This window comes from Panthera pardus, unplaced genomic scaffold, assembly GCF_024362965.1.
Source record: "Panthera pardus isolate Hobbes unplaced genomic scaffold, ASM2436296v1 HiC_scaffold_1, whole genome shotgun sequence".
Classification (NCBI taxonomy): domain Eukaryota; kingdom Metazoa; phylum Chordata; class Mammalia; order Carnivora; family Felidae; genus Panthera; species Panthera pardus.
This window is the reverse complement of record NW_026526654.1, coordinates 76719775-76741685: the sequence shown is the minus strand read 5'-3', so window position 1 is coordinate 76741685 and position 21911 is coordinate 76719775. Positions and strand designations below refer to the sequence as shown.

Below are 21911 nucleotides of genomic sequence, written 5' to 3'. Positions count from 1 at the left end.
TGTAGAAAATGGTCAAATCAGGGGCGCCTGGGTGGCGCAGTCGGTTAAGCGTCCGACTTCAGCCAGGTCACGATCTCGCGGCCCGTGAGTTCGAGCCCCGCGTCAGGCTCTGGGCTGATGGCTCGGAGCCTGGAGCCTGTTTCCGATTCTGTGTCTCCCTCTCTCTCTGCCCCTCCCCCATTCATGCTCTGTCTCTCTCTGTCCCAAAAATAAATTAAAAACGTTGAAAAAAAAAATTAAAAAAAAAAAAAGAAAATGGTCAAATCAGCATATTAGGTGAAAAAATATAAAAGTTTCTTAAGCTTCATATACCACTTAATCCTCTATGTTAGCCTAAATGGAAAAAGAAAAGCCTTCCACTGTGCCTTGAACATAATAAGGAAACACATGGGAAAAGGTAATCTCCACGGTAATCAGAGCTTGAAAGATCAATACTCACTTAGAAACAAATAGGTTATCAATTTCTATTCGTACTCGACCACTGTTGCAGCTGGAGGCCTTCAGGAATAATGACAATATTTGTCAGTAATGTACTATGTGACCCTAAAACAGTTGTTAATCACATCTTTTTAAAAGCTACTTAAAACGATGGAATGTGGCATTCAGTATTCTCTGCTTTTTGGTGCCACCAGCTTCATAGACTTCATGACCAGAAACAAAAGTAATTCTCTAATTTCACGTTTCTTTTTGCTATGCCCATCTGGGCTATTCTTGGTTTGAAAACCAGGAAGGACTTTATCATTTATGTCAGGATAGAGATCAGCTTTTAGTGGCTGATGATAAAAAGTAAGGTTTTGTACGTATGAATGGGTCTTCGCTCACTTCAGTGTAATAGGTTAAAAATTGTAGAGACGAGTCCCATCCCTGTAAATTAATCCCTGCCTATGACCCACAGAGAAAAACAAAAAAATAAAAGCACCTTACGTTGGCATCCTAGAATAATGAAGAAGTGGATTCTGAAGTTACTTTTTTTATAATCTTTTGTTTTATATTTATTTCTGAGAGAGAGCAAGCAAGCAGAGGAAGGGCAGAGAGAGAGGGGGACAGAGGATCCCAAGCAGGCTCTGCACTGACAGCAGAGAGCCTGATGAGGGACTCGAACTCACAAACGGCGAGACCATGACCTAAGCCAAAGTTGGACGCTCAACCGACTAAGTCACTCAGGTGCCCCTATTTATATTTTGAGAGATAGAGAGAAAGGGAGCAGGGGAAGGGCAGAGAGAGAGGGAGACCGAGAATCCCAAGCAGGCTCCACACTGTCAGCAGGAGCCCAAAGTGGGGCTCCATCCCACGAACCGAGAGATCATGACCCGAGCCGTGATCAACAGCCTGACGCTTGAACCATCCAGGTGCCCCTGAAGAAACATTTATGAAACACAAACCGTGAGCCAAGCACAATACTTGGTGCTAAGGATGCAGAGATGAATGAGACCTAAGGCACTAAGAGTCTGGTCAGGTTGTCTGGTGAACTGGCAGTCTGGTATGAGGCCCAGCAGCGAATACTCGACACGGTGCATAAAGCTGTTGTCATTTTTATAACTCTGTGTCAGGTGAGCCACTCCAAGCTTTCCCAATATTATCTCATTGTACTTAATTCCCATAATTATCCCCAAGGTGTTGTCCTTCCCAATTAACACAGATGAAGGAACCGAAGCATAGTTATTTAACATCGCTACGTAAGGTTAAATAACTTGCCTAAAAGAAGGAAATGGTGTGTTCCACCAAGATTCAGATTAGACCTGTCATTTTTCATTCCGTTTACCGTTGCCACTTCTAGACTTGTTTTGATCCCTACTTTAATTAATGTAATTTAGTGATAAGCTACACCACATTAATTACCTAATGTTTAATAGTGAGTTAAAAATCTACAAAGCAAATTAATTAGTGAAGGCCATCTCAAAAAATTTTTCTTCCTAACTTAATTTCAGTGACATCAATTTGTCTTTCATGTCACTTAAAATCTTCAACAGCAATATGGACTTCCTGCCTATCTGATTTACAGGTGAATCAGTAATACCTTCCTCTGTTTAGTGTTATATCATTCTTCTTCCAATATCTTTGATCATACTTTTCTATCATCCAATACTGAACATAAAATATTGCTGATATGTTACAAGCTTATAACACTGATGACATCTAGCCACACTAAATTTCAGGAGGAGACTGAGGACAGTGAGTGTTTGTAGCTGTTGCCTTACAGCTAATGGCAACAGGAGACGTTCAAAGGGGCAAAGTCATGCTTTGTAGACATACAAGAATTAAGAGGGATTATATGTTAAAGAAAAATAACCGTTTAGGAAAATGTTGTGGAGGTTTCTTAGCATTATTAAACCTAGGGGTGATATGTCATTCCTCCTAGACTTAAGAAAGAATCAAACCACAGAAAAAGAAATGTATATTTATCTGTGTTATACCTGTAGTTAAAACTAAGAAAGCCTTGGTAAGAATGAATGTGATTTAATCTTTTAAAATTCAGAAATGGGTGCCTGGGTGGCTCAGTCGGTTAAGCGTCTGACTTCGGCTCAGGTCATGATCTCACGGTTCGTGGGTTCGGGCCCCACATCAGGCTCTGTGCTGACAGCTCAGAGCCTGGAGCCTGCTTCGGATTCTGTGTCTCCCTCTCTCTCTGCCCCTCCCATGCTCATGCTCTGTCTCCCTCTGTCTCTCAAAAACAAATAAACATTAAGATAAAATAAAAAAAATAAATTTCAGAAACAAATTTAATGACATCAGAAATAATGTCTTTCTCCCAACACAAAAACTACACACAAAAAACATTACAATTAAATGATTAGGACTGTGTGATAGTTATCCCTAGGTTTTCTGCCATGGGAACATGTACTGGGTGGCAGACACTGTGTTTTTGTGAGGTAATAATGACACAATACCAAAAGGACTCGAGTTTATCTAGTCTTATTTGCACTTAACTTTATTTCATTCATTTCTTTGCCAGGTTATACATTGAGCAACTTCTATGTACCAGGAATTGTTCTAAGTGTTGGAGATAAAACAGTGAACATGACAGATACGGAATCTGTTCATGTGGGGAAGGGGGTGATAGACAAGTTACAAATCACTTACAAAATAGTGTGACAAGTGTTCCAGTGATGTATTTAGAAAATATAGGTTGTATATTTTCATATAACCTATATTCATACAACCTGTATTTTCATACTGGAGAGCTTGGCAAATCAAGGAAAGTCAGGAGAAAATGACATCTTGGCTGAGACATAAAGGATAGAAAGAACTTAGTCAAGTAAGGATGGTGAGGGAAAGGAATAAATTGGTACCAGGCAGAGCAAACATCACCTACAAGGGACAGGAAGTGAGAGCAATGTGGCATAACCTTAGAATGTGAAGAAGGGAAGAGGACAGATAAGTTTCCAGATCATTCAGGACCTTTTAAGACAAACTGAATAGTTTTAGACTTTCTCCTAAGCCATTGAAGGGTTTTAAGCAAAACTTTGCATTTTAAAAAAGATCGTCAGACCGTAATACTGTACAAGTACTTTAGTGGACTTTCATAGGTAATCTAAGGTGGCCATTCCCTACCCAATTCCACAGTGCAGTGAACAGTGCCGGAGTGGTTTTCTTATTATGTATGGCCTTAGTTATTAGAAAGAAATTCGGAGTTATAAACTAATAATAATGCAAAGTCATTCATCATTAAATCATAGAGCACTAGTATTCCATCATCTTATGGGTCAGAAGACTGAAGCCCAAGAAGCAAAATGGACCGACATTTTGTGACAAGTGCCTCAGCAGCCCAGTCAGGCCCAGACAGGTACCTCCTGACTCCTGGATGTAGGCATCTTTCCAGGTCCCTGCACTGTTCCGACCTCGTGAGGGTTTCAAAGACAGTCATATTTTATTTCGGGTGGAACAAGGCCATTTGTGTTCAGAAGGGTCAAATTCCTGATTCTTCTTTTTGCTCAGGAACCTTTCACAACCTTCTTCCTCAATGCAAATGATGGAAAATTTGACCATCCAGATCGAACCTTCTCATCGGTTGCAAGGTCATGGAGAACCAGTCAGAGAGATACTTCTGATGTAAAGGTAGGCTCTTTTATTTGTTGATACTAATTTAATTTCAAAAGTGCTGAAATCTTGATTTTTTAATTTAATTGGCTATATAAGACATTTTATACTACAGTTTTCTTCCATCGTACTTTAAAATCATGTGGCACATCTAACCTAAAAGGAAACGAGAGGAAATAATCACGAGCATCACAGAAAATGATTCAGAATTCATTTATGTTATTCAGTTAAGGTATTTTCGTTATTTCAAAAAATTCCTATCTAATTTAGATCGAATAATCTGGAGATGGAAAGAAAAGGCCATAAATTGCTTTTCCTGCTGTTAACTCAATATTTGGCCCATTCCATAAAACACAGCAGGAATTGGATTTGACCTTAATGTGTCATATTGTTATAGCTTGCCCAGCTTTGGGTTTATGTAGCCTGGGGCAATTAATAAAGCATTAATGACAAGACCCATTTAAAATGTAGGCTTTTCTGTACAGCCTTAGCTTTTACTTGACTGTGCCTGAGGATACTATGCAACAATACACATTAGATTAAACCAACACACACACGATACTGAGGAACAGCCAAGGAGCAGAGTAATTTTACAGTTGGTACTACTTAACTGTTGTTAAATACAAAGATTTGTTATTCATTTACATAGGCTTTGTTTAAGAAAAGAAAAAGGTTATATTCAAAACAATAAAATACATTTGTTCTCTCATTTTTTTCTCTGATAATGAGATATGATCAGGTTATTGCATAGGTATATGTGTTTCTTATCCTAAGCCCTCTTTCTTCAAGGCAGATTTTTCCCCATCACTGCCACTCATATTGTTAGATAAAAAAAATATTATGGTATTATTACACTTAAGGTCTTAATCCAACAAAAGGCAGTGAACTAAAGTCAAAATTTTCATATTTTTGCTTATCTATTGCAAACATTTTTAACAAGGCAATTACAACCTTGTGGAACTGTAAGAAAACTGGATGAGTACAACTTTGCTCAGTTCTTTTCAAAAGTGGAAAACAAACAAAATGGATCTAACAAGTGTGTAGCTAATCCATACATTTTGTTTATTGCTATCAAAGATAATTCGGAGCTGTATCCACATTGTATCAGATTTTTTCACGTGAAAATGCCTGCTCACTCTTATTAGACATCATCACAAAAAAGAAAATTGGCTTTTCAGCCTAATTCAAAGATCTACCCTTACAAACCTACTCACAGATCAGTTAATCACTCTAATTTACATAGTTTTAGACTTATTTTCTATCCTGAGAACTTTATTGATGCTTCTTATCACCAAAAATATCTCACCAAGTTACAGGTCAGTCTCTGATGACCAATGTTCATACCAGGCTTTTCCCGCTTAAAACTGCTAGGATTTCTCCCAGCCTATTCCTGTTGTAGAACTTTTAAGAAATGCATACATTTTGTTACCATTGTGTTCCTTTGGTTCCTGGGGCTCACATCACCAATGATAGTGGCCATCACTATCTGGGGAGGTTTTTCTCTTTTTTTATCCTCAAGCAGCTGTGCTGAATACAAACAGGACCTATTCCCCCAACCCTGGACTTAATTAGTTCAGAACAAGCTCATTTCCCCAGGTTGACATTGCATGGATTTTCCCACCTTCCATTCCCTTTCATATTTTATGATAAGTGTACCCTGAATATTTTTCCATATAGATCCTTCCTTTTTAAAGGCTGAACATTGTGCACATACACAATAATTTATTTTGACAATCTCCTGTTTATAGATAGCTTGTCTTTCTCTCTGATTGTTACTGTTAAACACAAGGCTGTAGTAAACACCCTTGCAAAGTCATCTTGATGAACTTTGGGTATATATGTAAAGGATAATTTCTATTAATGGCTAAATGGCTATACACATTTTTAATTTTGAAAGATATTGCCAAAGCATTATTCACAAAGATGGTAATTCACTCCCTAGAGCAGTGTGTGAGGATGCCTCCTTCCCCACAGCCCCCCTCATCACTATTTTAATAAATGGTGTAATTTTTGCTAATCCGGTGAGTGAAAATGGAGTTGTCTTTGTTTGGGCTTGCATGTCATTAATTATGAGTGAAACTGAGGATTTTGCATATATTTATTGACCTGTAAACTTACTCCAGTCTTTTCCCATTTTTCAGTTGGGTCATATGTCTTTTTCTTATTGATTTGAAAAAGATCTTTGAAATTGCACCAAGTTGCATTACAAGTATGTTTTCTCAGTCTTTTTGTTGTGCTGTATTTCGTGTGTGTGTGTGTGTGTGTGTGTGTCCAAATGTATCAGTCTTTCCATTTATAGCTGTCAGAGTTTGAGGGTCCTCATCAAGGAAAAGTTAGAGAAGTTTTTTGGTAATACTGGTAGTAACTTGAGGTTTTCTACATTCATGTTTAGATACACTGATCAAAGCGCACAGTATTTTTTTCCCTCTAAAATAATACTTCATTTAGCAGGGAAGAATATGTTACCAAGAGCAATAATAGCTTTTCTAACTGGGTGTTAAAAACCTAAGCTTTTGATTTCTTATCCCCAAGCTGTTAAATAAAGCATTGGGTATAAATTTAAGGAACTGCAGTTCCATTTGTGAAGAAAAGTATGTCTGCTGTATTTACTTAGATAATCGTTTAAGAAAGAACTAGAATAGAGTAGATGGCTTTAGTCTGTCCCTCTTTATTAAGATCATTCTCTTCCTGTGATAATGAATACAAGCTGGGCAGAGATGGAGTGTTGGTGAAGTGACCTTTCAGGAGCCAGTTCCCCTGAGTTAAGTCAGACTAGTTAGTTTTTTATTCATTTATTTTATTTCCCTTTTCTATAGTAGTCTTGGTAACAATGACATTCAACTTACTGGAGTTCTTACACTAAGATTCCTTAATGCCTTCAAAAGTTGTTATATTACTTTTGAATAGCTATGTAGATGTCAGAAAAGGTAGCTGTGACAAAATGTCATTAAGGTGACATAGTGTAAATTAATACAGTTAATGGAGGTGCTCACCACTGACTCATTGACCCATTATGAGCTCTTGTGGAATTAACGGATGCCAGGGCATCAATCTTTTGAAAAAAAGGGAAAAAAGAGATGGCAGCTTTAAAACCTTGCAGTGAATTATATTAGAAAAGTGAAAACGTCTGGGTTGGATTTGATTTCTCTAGGAAGCCATATAATGGTATGCTCTCTCAGCAAAATATATTAAACTGAAATGTCAGATTTGATGCAATAGGTATACAATTATGATAGTGTTAATAGTGGTCTTCTATCACTCTAAGACATACTTTCAAGTCCAATTTCTCAGCAGCTTGAACTTGTCATAAGCTTGTAAATTAGAAATTGTGTTTGAGGATATTTTCTTATTATTGACAGAATGCATATAACACTATTAACTGTACCACGGGGCTTTAGTATAGCTGTTAAAATAAACCAGAAATCACATTTACAGACACATAATGCCTGTTATAATATTCATCTTGCCATTTCTTGAGTAATATTTGGTGTCTTTCTGTACTGTTTTTCATTTAGGAAATCTTAAGCTACTTGGACTCTTTCCTTAAAGAGAAGCTGATTAACAGAAACCTATCAAGGGGACGAGAGTAAACAGAAGAGCCTTTATGTGAAGTAGGCAAGATAGTGCCTAAAGTACCTCTGAAGGAGCACACTTAGAAGTTACAATAGTAGAGTTCATTCTTTTTGAATGGTTCTCCATAGTTTTTAAACATGCTTCTTTGTTAGTTATTTGACACAGTCTTCAAAACATCCCTGTGAAATAGCTATCACGATTCTTGTTTTGTAGAGAAGGTTCAGAGATATTAAGTGGCCTGCCTAAGTTCACACAGTGGGGAAGGAGGAAGCCAGAAGTAGCACTGAGGTCTATTCAGTTCTTTGCAGTGTGTATTCATTGGATAGCAGGCTGCCGTGATTTTCCTGCATATGATCATATAACCACATCCAACCGCTTTAACTAGTTTGGGATAATTGGTCCATCAAGGTTTACTTTAATTATTTATTGCTGTGTAACAAAACACCCCAAACCTTGGTGCCTTAAAAAAAAAAACTTACAACCCTTTATTTCCCCAGAGTTCTGCAGTCAGAATAGGGTTCGTCATGTACAGCTTGTCTCTGGTTCACCTGGGGTCAACTGGGGCGGCTTGTCTGGGTCTGGAGGATTCAAGCTGACTTTACTCACTTATCTGTTGCTTTAGCAAGAATGGCTGGAACAGCTAGGGCCCGGCTGGTCCTCTTTCTTTACATAGTCTTTCTAAGAAAATCACACTTTTTTCCATGGGGGTTGCTACCAAAAGGTTGAAAAAAATGGGAACTGCAAGGCTACTTCATGCCTAGGCTTAAAACTCCAATAGTGTTGGGCACCTAGGTGACTCAGTCACTTAAGCGTCCAACTCTTGATTTCAGGTCAGGTCATGATCTCATGGTTCCTGAGTTCAAGCCTCATATTGGGTTCTGTGCTGACAGCATGGAGCCTGCTTGGGATTCTCTCTACACTCCCCTCTCTCTGCCCCTCCCCCACTTGCACTGTCTCTCTCTCTCTCTTTCTCTCTCTCTCTCTCTTTTTCTCTTTCTCTCTTTCAAAATAAATAAATAAACTTAAAAATAAAAAAAGTCACTTAGTGTTACCCCTATAGCATTCTGTTGGTCAAAACAAGTCACAGGACGAGCCCAAATGAACTTTGCTTCCTGGTGAGATAAGTAGTGAAGTCACATTACAAGAAGACATGGTGGTTAGAAGGATTTTTGTGACCATCTCTGCAAACAGTCTACTAAGGTCCTCTCTCCGATCACAGTTCACATTCCTCCTAACTGCAAAATATACTCAGCTTGTTAGCTACATCAGGCTCAAAATCTCGTATCTCATGGTCTATATTAGGTCCAGATACAGCTAAGGTGGAGAAATTCCTAATTAGGATACCTGGAAACTAGAAATACAGCTTTTCTGTCCCATGTACACTCAGCATATGATGGTGAGTCAGAAACAGGTGAACCTCAACAGACTCTGTTCCAAAGGAGGGGATGTGGGAGTTACATAGCAGTGGCTGGTTCATAGGGATTGCAGCCAGGCATGTGTGGTCAGTTTCCTAGACTGTGGGGATGGGTCCTCTGGGGACTTGGCTTCGCCCTCTGAATCAGTTTTCTTTTCCATAAGAGATAGCCCTTGTTTGCAGCTCAGTGGCTTTCTCTAAATGATTATAGAAAGTTGGGACCAGGTCACCTTCAGCCTCCTTTAAAATTCTGTGCACTTGGTATATATCAAATTATAGTTCATTATTAGGAAAAAGCTTTCACTCAAAACTCATTTTGAGATAGGATCCTTTCTACTTCTGCACATGAGTTAAGATGCTATTTAATAATGCCCTTAAGATTCTTAGAATCCCTCTGTGTAGCCGAATTAATTGGTCTACACTCCACCACCTTGAATTTTGCTGAGCTCGGGTATAAGGTGGGATACAGTCACGCCCTTTCCCCTCTGGCCATATTTGATTTGCAGCACTTTGTAATGGACCTTTGTTCTGAACCTGTTTCTTATTTTGAGAATCTTTTGGCAGCAGAATACATTGTCCTAGGCCCTTATATCTCCCCTAAATATTGCTTTAAAACTGAGCTGTTTCTTCCTTAGCTCAGAATACCTTATCCATAGACCAGTCAAAGAAGCCAGTGGCCACTTTCAGCATCCTGCCTGCAAATCTCCTAAACCAGAGCACAAGTTCATTAGATACTTTTTCTCTTATTTTTGAAATTATTGCAAGAAACAGTCTTGTTAATTTTCCACCACCACGTAACACCGGTTGCTTTTCTCCTGCTTGCTGATTGATCTTCCAGACTCTACCCAGTGTCCTCATGGCCTTCACAGCCTCTGTCTCCTTCCTGGTCCTGATGCCAGTGCCATGTTTGAGTTTTTATTACTTCGCGCTCCACTCCCAGGCATCAATTTCAGTTTCCGTTATCTATTACTGTGGAACAAAGCACCCCAAAACTTCGTTTTAAAACCACAGCAAGTATTTATTTGTTGACAGTTATGCATTTGGAGTTAAGGCCCAGCAAGGATTGCTCACCGCTGTGCTCCACGGCAACAGCTGGAGGGAAAGGGCCGGGCCACAGAACCCATCGTGGCTTCACGCACATATTCCGTCGCCCATCTGAGCTTGCTGGAATAGCTCGGACTGTCCACACATGTCTGTCCCTTTCTACGATCACTCCAGCAAGGGGGCCACACTACTTTCTGTGATGGTCAGCTTCTAAGTGGATAAAAACAGAAGTTACAGGGCCTCTGAGGTCTTAGGGTTCTCTAGAAGCCCTACAGTGTCATTTTTTCACATTCTGTGTGTCGAAATGTGCCTGCCCATATTCCAAGGGAGAAAAAGTAGACTCCACCATTTTATGGGATGAATGGGAAAGTGGAAATGCCAAAGAGGACACAGAGGACATGGAGAGGTCTTTGAAAAAGTTCTACAAGCAACTAATTTTAAGAAATTAGAAGTTCTAGTTTGGTTTATACCGTTCAGTTCAATCTGATGGTGCATTTAGACAAAACGAAAATCTGAAGTGCAAATAACTTATAAAAATATGTCTGATTAGGCTAGTAGGTAAGATACAAGATTGTATGTTTGATAAAAACATTTTAGTCATCTGAATTGTCTACATAGGTATGCATTCAAACAAACACCCAAAGTGACAGCTTTGTTACTGGTTACAGTATGTGCTTTGGTACTGGGGCAAACTCAGCAGCAATATTTTTGATCTGCATGGAAAAAAAGTTGATAGAATAAATAGTCTCTATAATATATTTTGCATAAAGCTATTAAATGCATTGTTTTACACACTGTCCCCATTTAATCCTCACATCTACCCTGTGAGTTAATTGCTATTGTCATCACAATTTTGCATATTGAAGAAACTGATTTTTTTTTCCAAAAGGTTAAGAAACTTACCCAACTAGCAGGAAGTCCAGATTTAGACTCAGATCTACTTGATCCTGATGCACATAAAGTAACACTTCCTTGCTAGAAGAAAAGATAATCCCCAAACTGCCTGCCCACCCCTTTTCCCCCTTATCTTCAACTAACTGGTCATCCTAAGTACCCCTGCATTAACCAACCAGCCTGAAAACCAGGCCTTCAATATTGTTTTTATCACTCTTTCATGCCTGAAATTCAGGAGATGATAAACATGTAGCAATAATTGATTCATTTTTTTATCTCACACATTTGTATTGAGTATCTATTATGTACTAGGCACCATTCCTACCAATTGAGTGGTGTGAACCAGAGAGCAAACTGGACAATGATTCCTACCGTCATGGGAGTCCCAGTATAGTGGGACACAGGAGCCATATATATATATATAAAGAAAATCAGCATCGCTATGCAGAAAATCAAAACAGAATGAAGTCCCTACAGAGTGACTGGGTTGCTGCTTCAGAAGGCAAAATAGAGAATATATGAGCAGAGACCCTGGATTTAAAGTGTTTGATTTTGATTTCTGGCTTCACCACCTATTTCCACTGTAATCAGTAGCAAATTACTTACCTTCTCTTTGCCTCAGTTTTCATGTCTAAAAAGTGGGAAGAATGGGAATACCTATCTCATGAAATTTTGCCAAGATTAAGAAAATATATGTAAAGCACTTACAGCAGTACCAAGATATAGTATGGTACAAATAAATTCTGCCTGCTGTTTTAAGATTGAACGACCAGAGGTAACATTTCAGCTGATTTCTTGTCTTGAAGCCAAGATACAATCATGGCCATCTTCTTGGATATAACAGCTGAGTCTCAGAGATGAAACCCTTCTTATTCTTTAGGTTTTTCTTTTTTAATAATCAAACCTTCTAAATTATATACACGTGAATATAAATTATATACTATTGTCCTGCATTTATATGCTAACATTACATTTAAAAATGCTATTTGAGGGGCGCCTGGGTGGCGCAGTCGGTTAAGCGTCCGACTTCAGCCAGGTCACGATCTCGCGGTCCGTGAGTTCGAGCCCCGCGTCAGGCTCTGGGCTGATGGCTCGGAGCCTGGAGCCTGTTTCCGATTCTGTGTCTCCCTCTCTCTCTGCCCCTCCCCCCTTCATGCTCTGTCTCTCTCTGTCCCAAAAATAAAATAAAAAATGTTGAAAAAAAAAAAAATTAAAAAAAAAAATGCTATTTGAAACAAGGTATTTTTTAGTCTTTTAATTTTAAAAATTAAAAATTAAATGGAGACATAAACATTTACACTCACTCTGCTGCTTTAGCAACTTCTCCCTAGACTTCGTGAGTTCACTCTCTACCTTCCCCTTCGGGAAAAAAACAAACAAACAAACAAAAATCCCCAAACCTCCCCAGCTCAGGACTTCAGGCTCAGTCACATATAGCTCTGGTCTTTTGAAGCTTTTAGGGGCCTCGCAATTAAGCTGAGCTCCAGGGATTTCTTTATATCTGCCTTAAAAATGTGTCTGTCTGTGACTGTTCCCTCTATTCGAAATCTGAAAGCATTTCTTCCACTCTTCAAACCCTCAAATCAGGCTTCTAACAGCTTAGTCCAGCATCTCGGTGAACACCCTAATTAGTGATCACAGTCTGGTGGTTCAGATGGGGACTGGAGTGGAGGACACGGCCTTCTTGAAGGGATGGTCTGGAAGGATCATCTGGAAGGCCCTAGTAATGCTACCTTTTCATATAACTGGCCTTGCCTTCCCTGAATGTTCCTGATGGAATACTTAACTCGTCCTCCTGACTTCCTGTGTAACCATCAGGGCAGAACTTTCTTGGCCCTGCTTCACTGCTTCTCCTTGGTGGCAGCCAGCTTTTAAGCCCCTTCTTATGCCAGAGAGTTTAAATTAAAATGAAGTAGGTCTTGTTTCTTCCACTTCTGTATTTGGGGTACAATTTTGTCAGCAACTTTACAATGAAATTTTTCTGTATTTTAAAGTGAACACTTTTATGCTGCTAAACCTCTTATACATAACTAAGCTAAGCAAGATCATGTTTTCTAAGCTGCAAACACTGCCCCTCAAAGGGTACAAATGTTATTTTGGGGGTTCATCCTTCTTTTATTTAATAAAGTCCTTCACTGGCTCCTTTCCAATCTTGAGGCATTCCTCCAACCATCTGCATATTCCCCAGAAGATTTCTAGTGATATGAAAATAACTTTACCTAATATCTTCATCAATAGCTTAATATTTAATGAGCACCTGCTACATATAAAGTATAACACCAAGAGCTACGAGGGATCAACAAAATATAAACCTTGTAATATCAGGCTTGAAAAGCCGCTTTGCCCAAACTGTTATTAATATAAAATCCTTGGGCTTTGTTGCCTTTGTGAATCTAGTTTAATGACATTCAGGAAAATAGTATTATAGTGGTAAATAGGTTAATAATAACCAGACAGTTTATGTGACCCTAAACCACAGGGGGGAAAAATGGAAATAATATATTTGGAAAACATTACGAAGCACCAAGACAGGTGAAGATAAATTAAGACTCTTTGGGCTGTTTAAATAAAAAATAAATTTATGTTGCTTTATCCATGTGGCTATATCTCTCTGTCCTCAAAGAAGCTTATATAGTCTAGTTCTGGAGATAAGACATGAACACAAATAACTGATGAAAGGCAGTAAGGGAAATCCCTGACTTATGTGAGTCTAGTACATATAAATCACCCTGCAGAGAGAGCGAGAGCGACTGCGTGATCTTACATTCCTTTCCCCCTTTTGGAACGCTATTGCTGTTCCATGTCAGATAGAGAATGGGTAATGCCCAAACAGCCATATTCTTAACTTTTTCTACATCCTTTACTAATTGTCCGTGTTTTGCCAAACTGCGAGAGTAAGATCAAAAGAATATCGTTAAGTTTTATCTTAATGCATTGAAATGAGAAGTTAATAATTGTTTTGGTCAGCTCCGACAGCTATATTTTTACCATAAGCTAGGGAACTTATAAAGAACAGAAGTGTATTTCTCACAGTTGTAGAGGCTGGAGGTCCAAAGCTAAGGTGCCCACATGGTCAGGTTCAGTGTCTGGTGAGCACCTGCTTCCTGGTTCCCAGACAGCCATTGTCTTGCTGTGTCTTCACGTGGCCAAGAGACAGGCTCCCTCAAGACCCCTTTCAGGACGCTACTCCCATTCCTGAGGGCTCCACATCTAATTCTAATTACCTTCCAAAGACTCCGCCTCCTAATACCAGCATAGAGGACAGAGTTTCAACCTTTGCATTTTAGAAACATCAGATCATAATGATTATGCACTTCTGGTTGCATACAGATCAATGAGAATGGTAATGACGCTTTGCTTCTACCTTCTAATCAGTAATCACACACCTTTACCAGATTGCTCCTTCAAAGCAATATAATATACACCATCAGTGTGTACCCAGTCCAGAAATCAGCTGATTACAGTCATTGCTGATAGAATATTTCTGAATCAGTGTTTAGCTCTTATGTTACCCACTAACTAAACTGTATCACGATTTGCAAATAGGATGTTTGTTTACCTGTTAGTTTTTTTTTCAGCCCCTTCTCAGTTTCCCCTTTTACATACAGTTCACTGAAAATGTACATTAATTTATGTTAATTTCACCATAATTCTCCTTCCCCACACTTTCTTGTGGCCTTGAAGTTGTGTAGTTTGTTGTTAATGAATGACTGTCTTGCAGTGTGAACCACCTAATTCCCTCTGTTCTTTGCAGGCCCATCCTCACCTCTGTCACAGGTTACCCTCCCTGCTGAAGTCCCACAGTCACCACAAGTCACACTTGCCCTTCCCCCTTCCCTCCTGTTCTGCTTGCTGCTTCTGGTTCCCCTTCTCTCCACATATGCACAGATGCCCAGTCTCTGTCCTCTGCAGTCCATCCTTTATGTTGCCACCAATGTCTTGTTACAAAACAAATCTGCCCAATAACACAAGATCCAAACAGCTTAGCTTGGCATAAAACTTCATCATCTGGCTTCATATAACTCTTACCATCCCACCTCCCCCATCTTCACCTACCCCCCCAATATGTCCTATTCTCCACCCACACTCAGTCCTTACCCCTTCTTGATTATACTTCCTGATGGTCCCCTACCCCCTCCCCCTGCCTTTATCTTAGCCAGAGCCAAATTCAACTGTCTGGTCTCGAGTGAAGTCTCTCCTGACTTGCCCTGCGTTGTCTTCCTTCTCCTCTGTGCTTCCTTGTACTTGGTTTCTACTCCTCTCGAGCGGTTATTATTGTGTATTACAACCATCTGTTTGTGTATTTACCCCACAGAGCAGATTATAAATTACTTGAAATAAAACCATGTCTTGTTCACTTTTTTCTTCCCTTGTACCTGTCGCAGTGCCCTGTACCCAAACTTTATTATGTTTTATGTTTTTTACAGCTCACATTTATCATCATCAGAATGGATAATAATCAAATTCTCACAGAGCATTACTAAGATAAACACCTACTTAGGCCATAATAGACAAATGTTGATTTCCGCAGGAGAACCCATAAAGAGAAAGCTTTTGTGTATGCTGTTCTTAGAAAGTTAATAATTTGATTTATTTGAAGATATCAGCGTCTGGTGTTTTGGGATTTTTGTTTCTTTGTTTTTTTAATTTTTCTATGAATCTCTAGAGAAGACCACAGGAAGAGTTGAATTTCAGGTACTACATTATCAGTGTAGATCATATTACATAAATAAATGTCCTTATGCTTTTCACGATATAAGGTTAATTTAACCTTCATCTTGATATTTGAAAAGATTGTTGTTGTTGTTGTTTATGATACAGATGGTGTACATAAAAACTACAGTGGTTTATGTTTTTTTGGTTTTGTTTGCATTTTCTCCCAGTTACTTAAAAAACTGACAACAAAAAAACATTTCTAGGGTCATAAAAACAGTTCATGTCCATATCTGATTTACTCTAAAGGAACATAAACCTCATATTAGACATTGTGCAGCAAACACGAGTTTGCTTGAATCGTGTTGTTCACGCCATCTTTATATACAAATAACACAAGATGTCTTTGCAGCCAGTTTATTAAGAAGTTACCATTCAGGTGCCATGTGTTAAACATTTAAAACTTATTGTCATGTTGTATATCATCTCTTCATTGTGCTTAGCGATAGGTACAAAAGTAATTCATTGTGCCAAATTATAAAATAAAACTATGAATCATTTTATAAAAAAATATGTAGTATAATTGACAGTGTGATCAAAAAGAAAAGTAGAAGATATTACATGATTTTTAACCATTATTGGCAACAACTTTTTTTTAATTTGAGTATTAATAATATTCAGAAAAGGTTGTTGAGCGTCATAGACTTATAGATATAGCTTTACATATTTGTTTAATAATACTACTAGGAACTATTGTTGATTCTGTAACCCTTTTAACTAATTGTAGCAAGATAAGATTGAAAGTTTTATAAACATAAATTATCAAATAAAATGTTCAAGAAAAATATTGCTCTTCTCCTTTCTTCACCTCTCTTCCTTCTCTTCCTCTCAGCTAAAGAAAATCAAATACAGAATTGAATTAAATAATAAACTATTGGATTTACAGAAAGAATTTAATTCGGTTTATAGTTAACAAGTTATAATAGTTTTATTCAACTCACTTTTAAAGTGATTTAATATGTCACATTTTTCTTCCTGGCAGGAACTAATTCCAGAGTTCTATTACCTACCAGAGATGTTTGTCAACAGTAATGGATACAATCTTGGAGTTAGAGAAGATGAAATTGTGGTAAATGACGTTGGTCTTCCCCCTTGGGCAAAAAAACCTGAAGACTTTGTACGGATCAACAGGATGGTAAGAGAGATTTTGTTTTTGCTTGAACAGTCCTCAAGAAGTGAAAATACTCTGTCGTTTTATTTTGTTTCTAACTATTTAGCAAATTGTCTTTTAATGTCTGTAAACACAAGGTTAAAATTTTAAGGAAGAAAAGGCAAGCATTTTACTATTGTCTTTTGACATCGTTCTTTATTGTGGAGTGGATTTTCCTTTCATGAAGACTAATAAAGGAATGGTAATTCAGTTATATTTGCTCCCTTAGGAGAAGATAATCAGATGAGCATCTGTTGACTAATATAAGATATTCTAAAATGCTTGAAATAAATGGCCATTTCTTATTTTTGTCTACCGGCTAAATCTGTACTCCTTTTTGACTCCTAAAATATTAAAAAGCAAATAATTTACATTGAGAATATATTTGCATGCAGGAAATTATAAGTTATGAAACATACCTTAAAATATAATATACTTGTCTTTAAGAGAACATCTAGTGAGCATTCATAGATTGAAAGTATCATTACTTTTTTAAATCTATAGGACAGATACCTGGTTGTTCAGATAGAAAATGTGTAAATAGGAAAAAAATGTATAAATAGAATGTTTGCATGTGGGACCTTTATAGCTTTTGGTATATTTTTATCCATTATTTAAGGAGATTTTCATCTCAATGTGGCTATGATATATGGAAATGAACTACTTTACCAAACAACCTCCCTAGTGTACTATTATTCTTGGTAAAGTGAGGAATTATACTAAAAAAGCCAGTGACCCAAAATATGTATATACTTTTTAATATTTTTAAGTTTATTTATTATTTATTTTTGGGGGGAGACAGGGGCAGCATGAGCGGGGGAGGGGCAGCAAGAGAGGGAGAGAGAGAATCCCAAGCAGGCTCTGTGCTGTCAGTGCAGAGCCCAATGCGGGGCTTGAACTCACAAACCATGAGATCATGACCTGAGCAGAAACCAGAGTCAGATGCTTAACTGACTGAGCCACCCAGGTGGCACCCCCCCAAAATATTTTTTTAACCCTGTTTCACTCACTCCCAATTTTTTCCAACTGTCTTATAAATGTATTTTATTTTGCTTTTACACCTTATTTATATGAATCAGAATCCAAATAAAGTCCACATTTGCAATGGAGTTCACATATTCCTTAGTCCATTCTTTTAGTAAGACACATAATTCACATATGTCAGGCAGATAGAATTCACTTCCTGTACAGTTCACCCACATAACATAAAAAAATAAATGGATTTTAATTTTTTTACAGAGTTGTGCAAACATCACCACAATCAATTATGTACATTTTTATCACCCCATAAATAAACCCAGAACCTTCAGTATCTTCCACCATTTTCCCCAGCCAACCCTATGCACTACTAACCTACTTTCTGTCTCTACACATTTACTTATTCTGGACATTTCACATAAACAGGATCAGATTATATGTGGTTCCTGCCTCTACCCCCTGATTTTGTATGTGTATGTCTCTCTTTCTCTCTCTTTTTTGTGGACTTCACTGTCAGTCACATGATCCCCTCAATTTGGAGCTATATTTTCTTTTTTTCTTTTTTTAATGTTTATTTATTTTTGAGAGAGAGAGGGTGTGTGAGCAGGGGAGGGGCAGAGAGAGAGGGAGACACAGAATCTGAAGCAGGTTCCAGGCTCTGAGCTGTCAGCACAGAGCCTGATGTGGGGATCGAACCCGTGAACTGTGTGAGATCATGAGCTAGGCCGAAGTCAGACACTTAACTGACTAAGGCACCCAGGCACTGCATATATTTTCTTTCTTTAAGAAATATTTTACCAGGGCACCTGAGTGGCTCAATCGGTTAAGTATCCAACCTCAGCTTAGGTCATGATCTCGCAGTTCATGGGTTTGAGCCCCATGTGGGGCTCTGCCTGGAGCCTGCTTCAGATTCTGCCTTCCTCTGTCTCTCTGCCCCTTCCCCACTCGCACTCTGTCTCTCTCTCTCACACAAAAATAAAATAAAACGTTAAAAAAAATTTTTTAAAGAAATATTTTACTTTTGGGCTGCCTGGGTGGCTCTGTCGGTTAAGTGTCCAACTCTTGATTTCAGCTCGGGTCATGATCTCACGGTTCGTGACTTCGAACCCTACGTTGGGCTCAGTGCTGCTGGTGCAGAGCCTGCTTGGGGTTCTCTCTGCCTCTCCCTTTCTTTCTGTCCCTTCCCTGCGTTCTCTCTCTCCTAAAGAAACTTAAAAAAAATTTAAAGAAATATTTTACTTTTAATATATTTTATTTTAGAAAACTGTTGCTCATGTGGTAGTCCTGTGTTTAAAAGTACTCTTTGTATATATTATCTGCAATCTGGTCTCCCCCTTTGAGGGAATATCATGTATTTTGTAATTTGTAGATATGATTTCTGACACTTTTCAACCTATAAATTGGTACTTCCAGATACATGGGGTTATTTCATGCACCTCCTTGAATAACAGATTATTTCTTCAGTTTGTATTTTGAATGTGAAGGATTTATACTTCTATGATGCATTATATTTCTAAAATCTATACTTATTTTTAGAATTGGCCATCCATTTCCATACTACCCTTACATACTTGAATGCTGCCAGTAATGTCAGTGTAAGGATACGGGATCCACAAATTCAACCCTAGAAACTGCTACATATCAGTAGCTCTCAGCCACAGCATTCCACAATACACTTGTGGAGCCCAGAGCTGTGCCTGACGCAAAGTAGTTGCTCAGTAAATATTTGCTGGGTGAATGATTGAATCATATAGGAGTAATAATGTCAATGATTTCAATATGTGGTCTGTTATGTCCAGACTAGTTAAATTGAACGAATCCTCCATTCAGGCGAATAAAGTAGCCAAAAATTGTTGGACCAGATTTTTCTCTTGTTCACACGATCGCACCCAACTGATTAAACAGAACCTTTCATGTGGGTGCTAATAATGAATACCATATTGGAAAGAGTGTGACTTAGAGTTTAATAATTTCCTGCTCTTGAACCTGGGCTCTGCTGTTTCCTAGCCTCATTGCCCTGGGTAAATGAGCATCTATGGCCTTCCCATTTCTCACCTGTGAAATGTGGAGACATACTTTATAAGTGTTTTTTTTTAAATCATTATCATAAAATGCATTTGCTTTCAGTGTACAATTGAATGATTTTTAGTAGATTTACAGAGTGGTGTGACCATCCCCACAATCTAATTTTAGAACATCTCCATCATCCCAGAAGGATCCTGTGCCTATTTTCAGTCACTCTCTATACCCACCTCCAGCCCTAGGCAACCATTAATCTGTTTTCTATCTCCACAAGTTTGCCTTTTCTGGACATTTTATATAAATGGAACTGATTAATACGTGTTCTTTTGTGTTTGACTTCTTTCACTCGGCATAGTTTTTGAGATTAATCCATGTTGCAGCCCGTGTCAGTACTTGGCTCTTTTTCATAACGGCACTCCAGGTTTCGTTGATGCATTCATCAGTTGAACGTTTGGGCTGTTTCCACTTTGGGGCTGTTGTAAGCAATGCTGCTCTGAACACTCCTGTATCAGTCTCTATGTGGACACATGTTTTCATTGCTTTGGGATGTATACCTAGAGTAGGATTGTTGAGTCATGGAAATTTATGTCTGACTTCCAAGAACTTACCTATTTTGCAAAGGGTCTGTGCCATCTTAGGTTCCCACTAACAACGGGTGCCTGTTTCAGTCCTTCCACATCTTCACCGACACTTGTTATCGCCTGTTTTTTATTATAACCATTCTAGTGGATGGGAAATAAAATCTCATTATGGTTTAATTTCCATTTTTCTAGTGACTAACGATGTTGACTGTCTTTTCACGTGCTTTTTAGATGCTGAAACATCTTACATGTATTTTAATAAAACATTAAGTAGTGACTCATTACAGATACAACCTTTGTGCTCCTCATTAGTGAAATGCCTACAGAATTAATAATTTTATTAATGATATGCCTAACTGAAAAAAGAAAAGGCATCTGTGCTTCTAAAAGCAAATCCTCAAGGTAGCATCATACACAGAATGTCTTGAATACAGGGAAAGAGAATTATTATGGATACGAAACCATCAGGTAATTAGTATTGATATAAACTGGATAAGACCATACACTCTTGACTAACTTTGCATAAAAATCATGAGGCTTCTGGGGCGCCTGGGTGGCTCAGTCAGTTAAGTGTCCGACTTCGGCTCAGGTCATGGTCTCACAGTTCGTGAGTTCAAGCCCCACATCGGGCTCTGTGCTGACAGCTTAGAGCCTGGAGCCTGCTTCCGATTCTGTGTCTCCCTCTGTCTTCCCCTCCATTGCTTGCACGCTGTCTCTTGCACTGTCTCAAAAATAAGTAAATATTTTAAAAAATCACGAGGCTTCATTCATCTAATATGATGGGTAGTAATATAATCCAACTGAATAAACATTCCAGATAAAATAAGTTTCTAGATTTTTATAGTGAAAACTTTTTTGCAGACTTGTTTTTTCTAAACTTAATCACTCCTTCGCTCCCTATCCTCTTATACAAAAGAAGAAACTTCTTCTCTTTATTATGAGTACCCATTGTTGTTGTATGAAGGATATACTTCTATATTCTTTTTATATTTTCTTCTGTAAATTGTGAGCTATCAGCACACTTCCCTTTATAGCCATACCAATTCAAGTGTGTTGTTTAAAATCTCCCGTCTGCAAAACCGGTTAATCAAATGTATCAAAGCCTCATGATCAATGAGTCAGTCAAATGCTAATTGAGGCCCTGGAGGAAATGTATACTTTGTAGCTTTGGTAGAGTGACTGTATCTTCTGCCTCAGCTTTTATTGGTCATTGTTTGATCACTTCCAGTGTAGAAATGTACCAAAACATGAAATGACAAAATTCTGCCTTTAGTAAAGTGGAATGTTATTATACACGGTGCCCAGTTTACACCCCTGCCTACAGCTAGCTCTATGGCTAGTAGCCTACGACATTCTCCTGACTTCTCTGGTGTAGCTGCTTACATGTTTTCCTCTACTGTCCTCATTCTAAGACTCACTGCTCACAACTGCTGCAAATCGGGATATACATACACTAATCTTAGTCACCTTACTCTGTAGCCCAGTGATGGTCCTGAGTCATCCC

The 21911-nt window shown here is 38.3% G+C and overlaps 1 protein-coding gene across 9 annotated transcripts in view; it reads left to right on the top strand.

Moving 5' to 3' along the window:
* The window catches only part of NBEA (neurobeachin), a 678493-nt gene that overhangs the window by 598178 nt on the left and 58404 nt on the right, over positions 1 to 21911 (top strand). For all 9 annotated transcript variants that reach the window (XM_053900309.1, XM_053900303.1, XM_053900292.1 and 6 more), the window contains 2 exons: positions 3937 to 4056; positions 16659 to 16811. In XM_053900309.1, coding sequence (XP_053756284.1) covers positions 3937 to 4056; positions 16659 to 16811 — 273 coding nt within the window. The remainder of the gene's footprint in view (positions 1 to 3936; positions 4057 to 16658; positions 16812 to 21911) is intronic.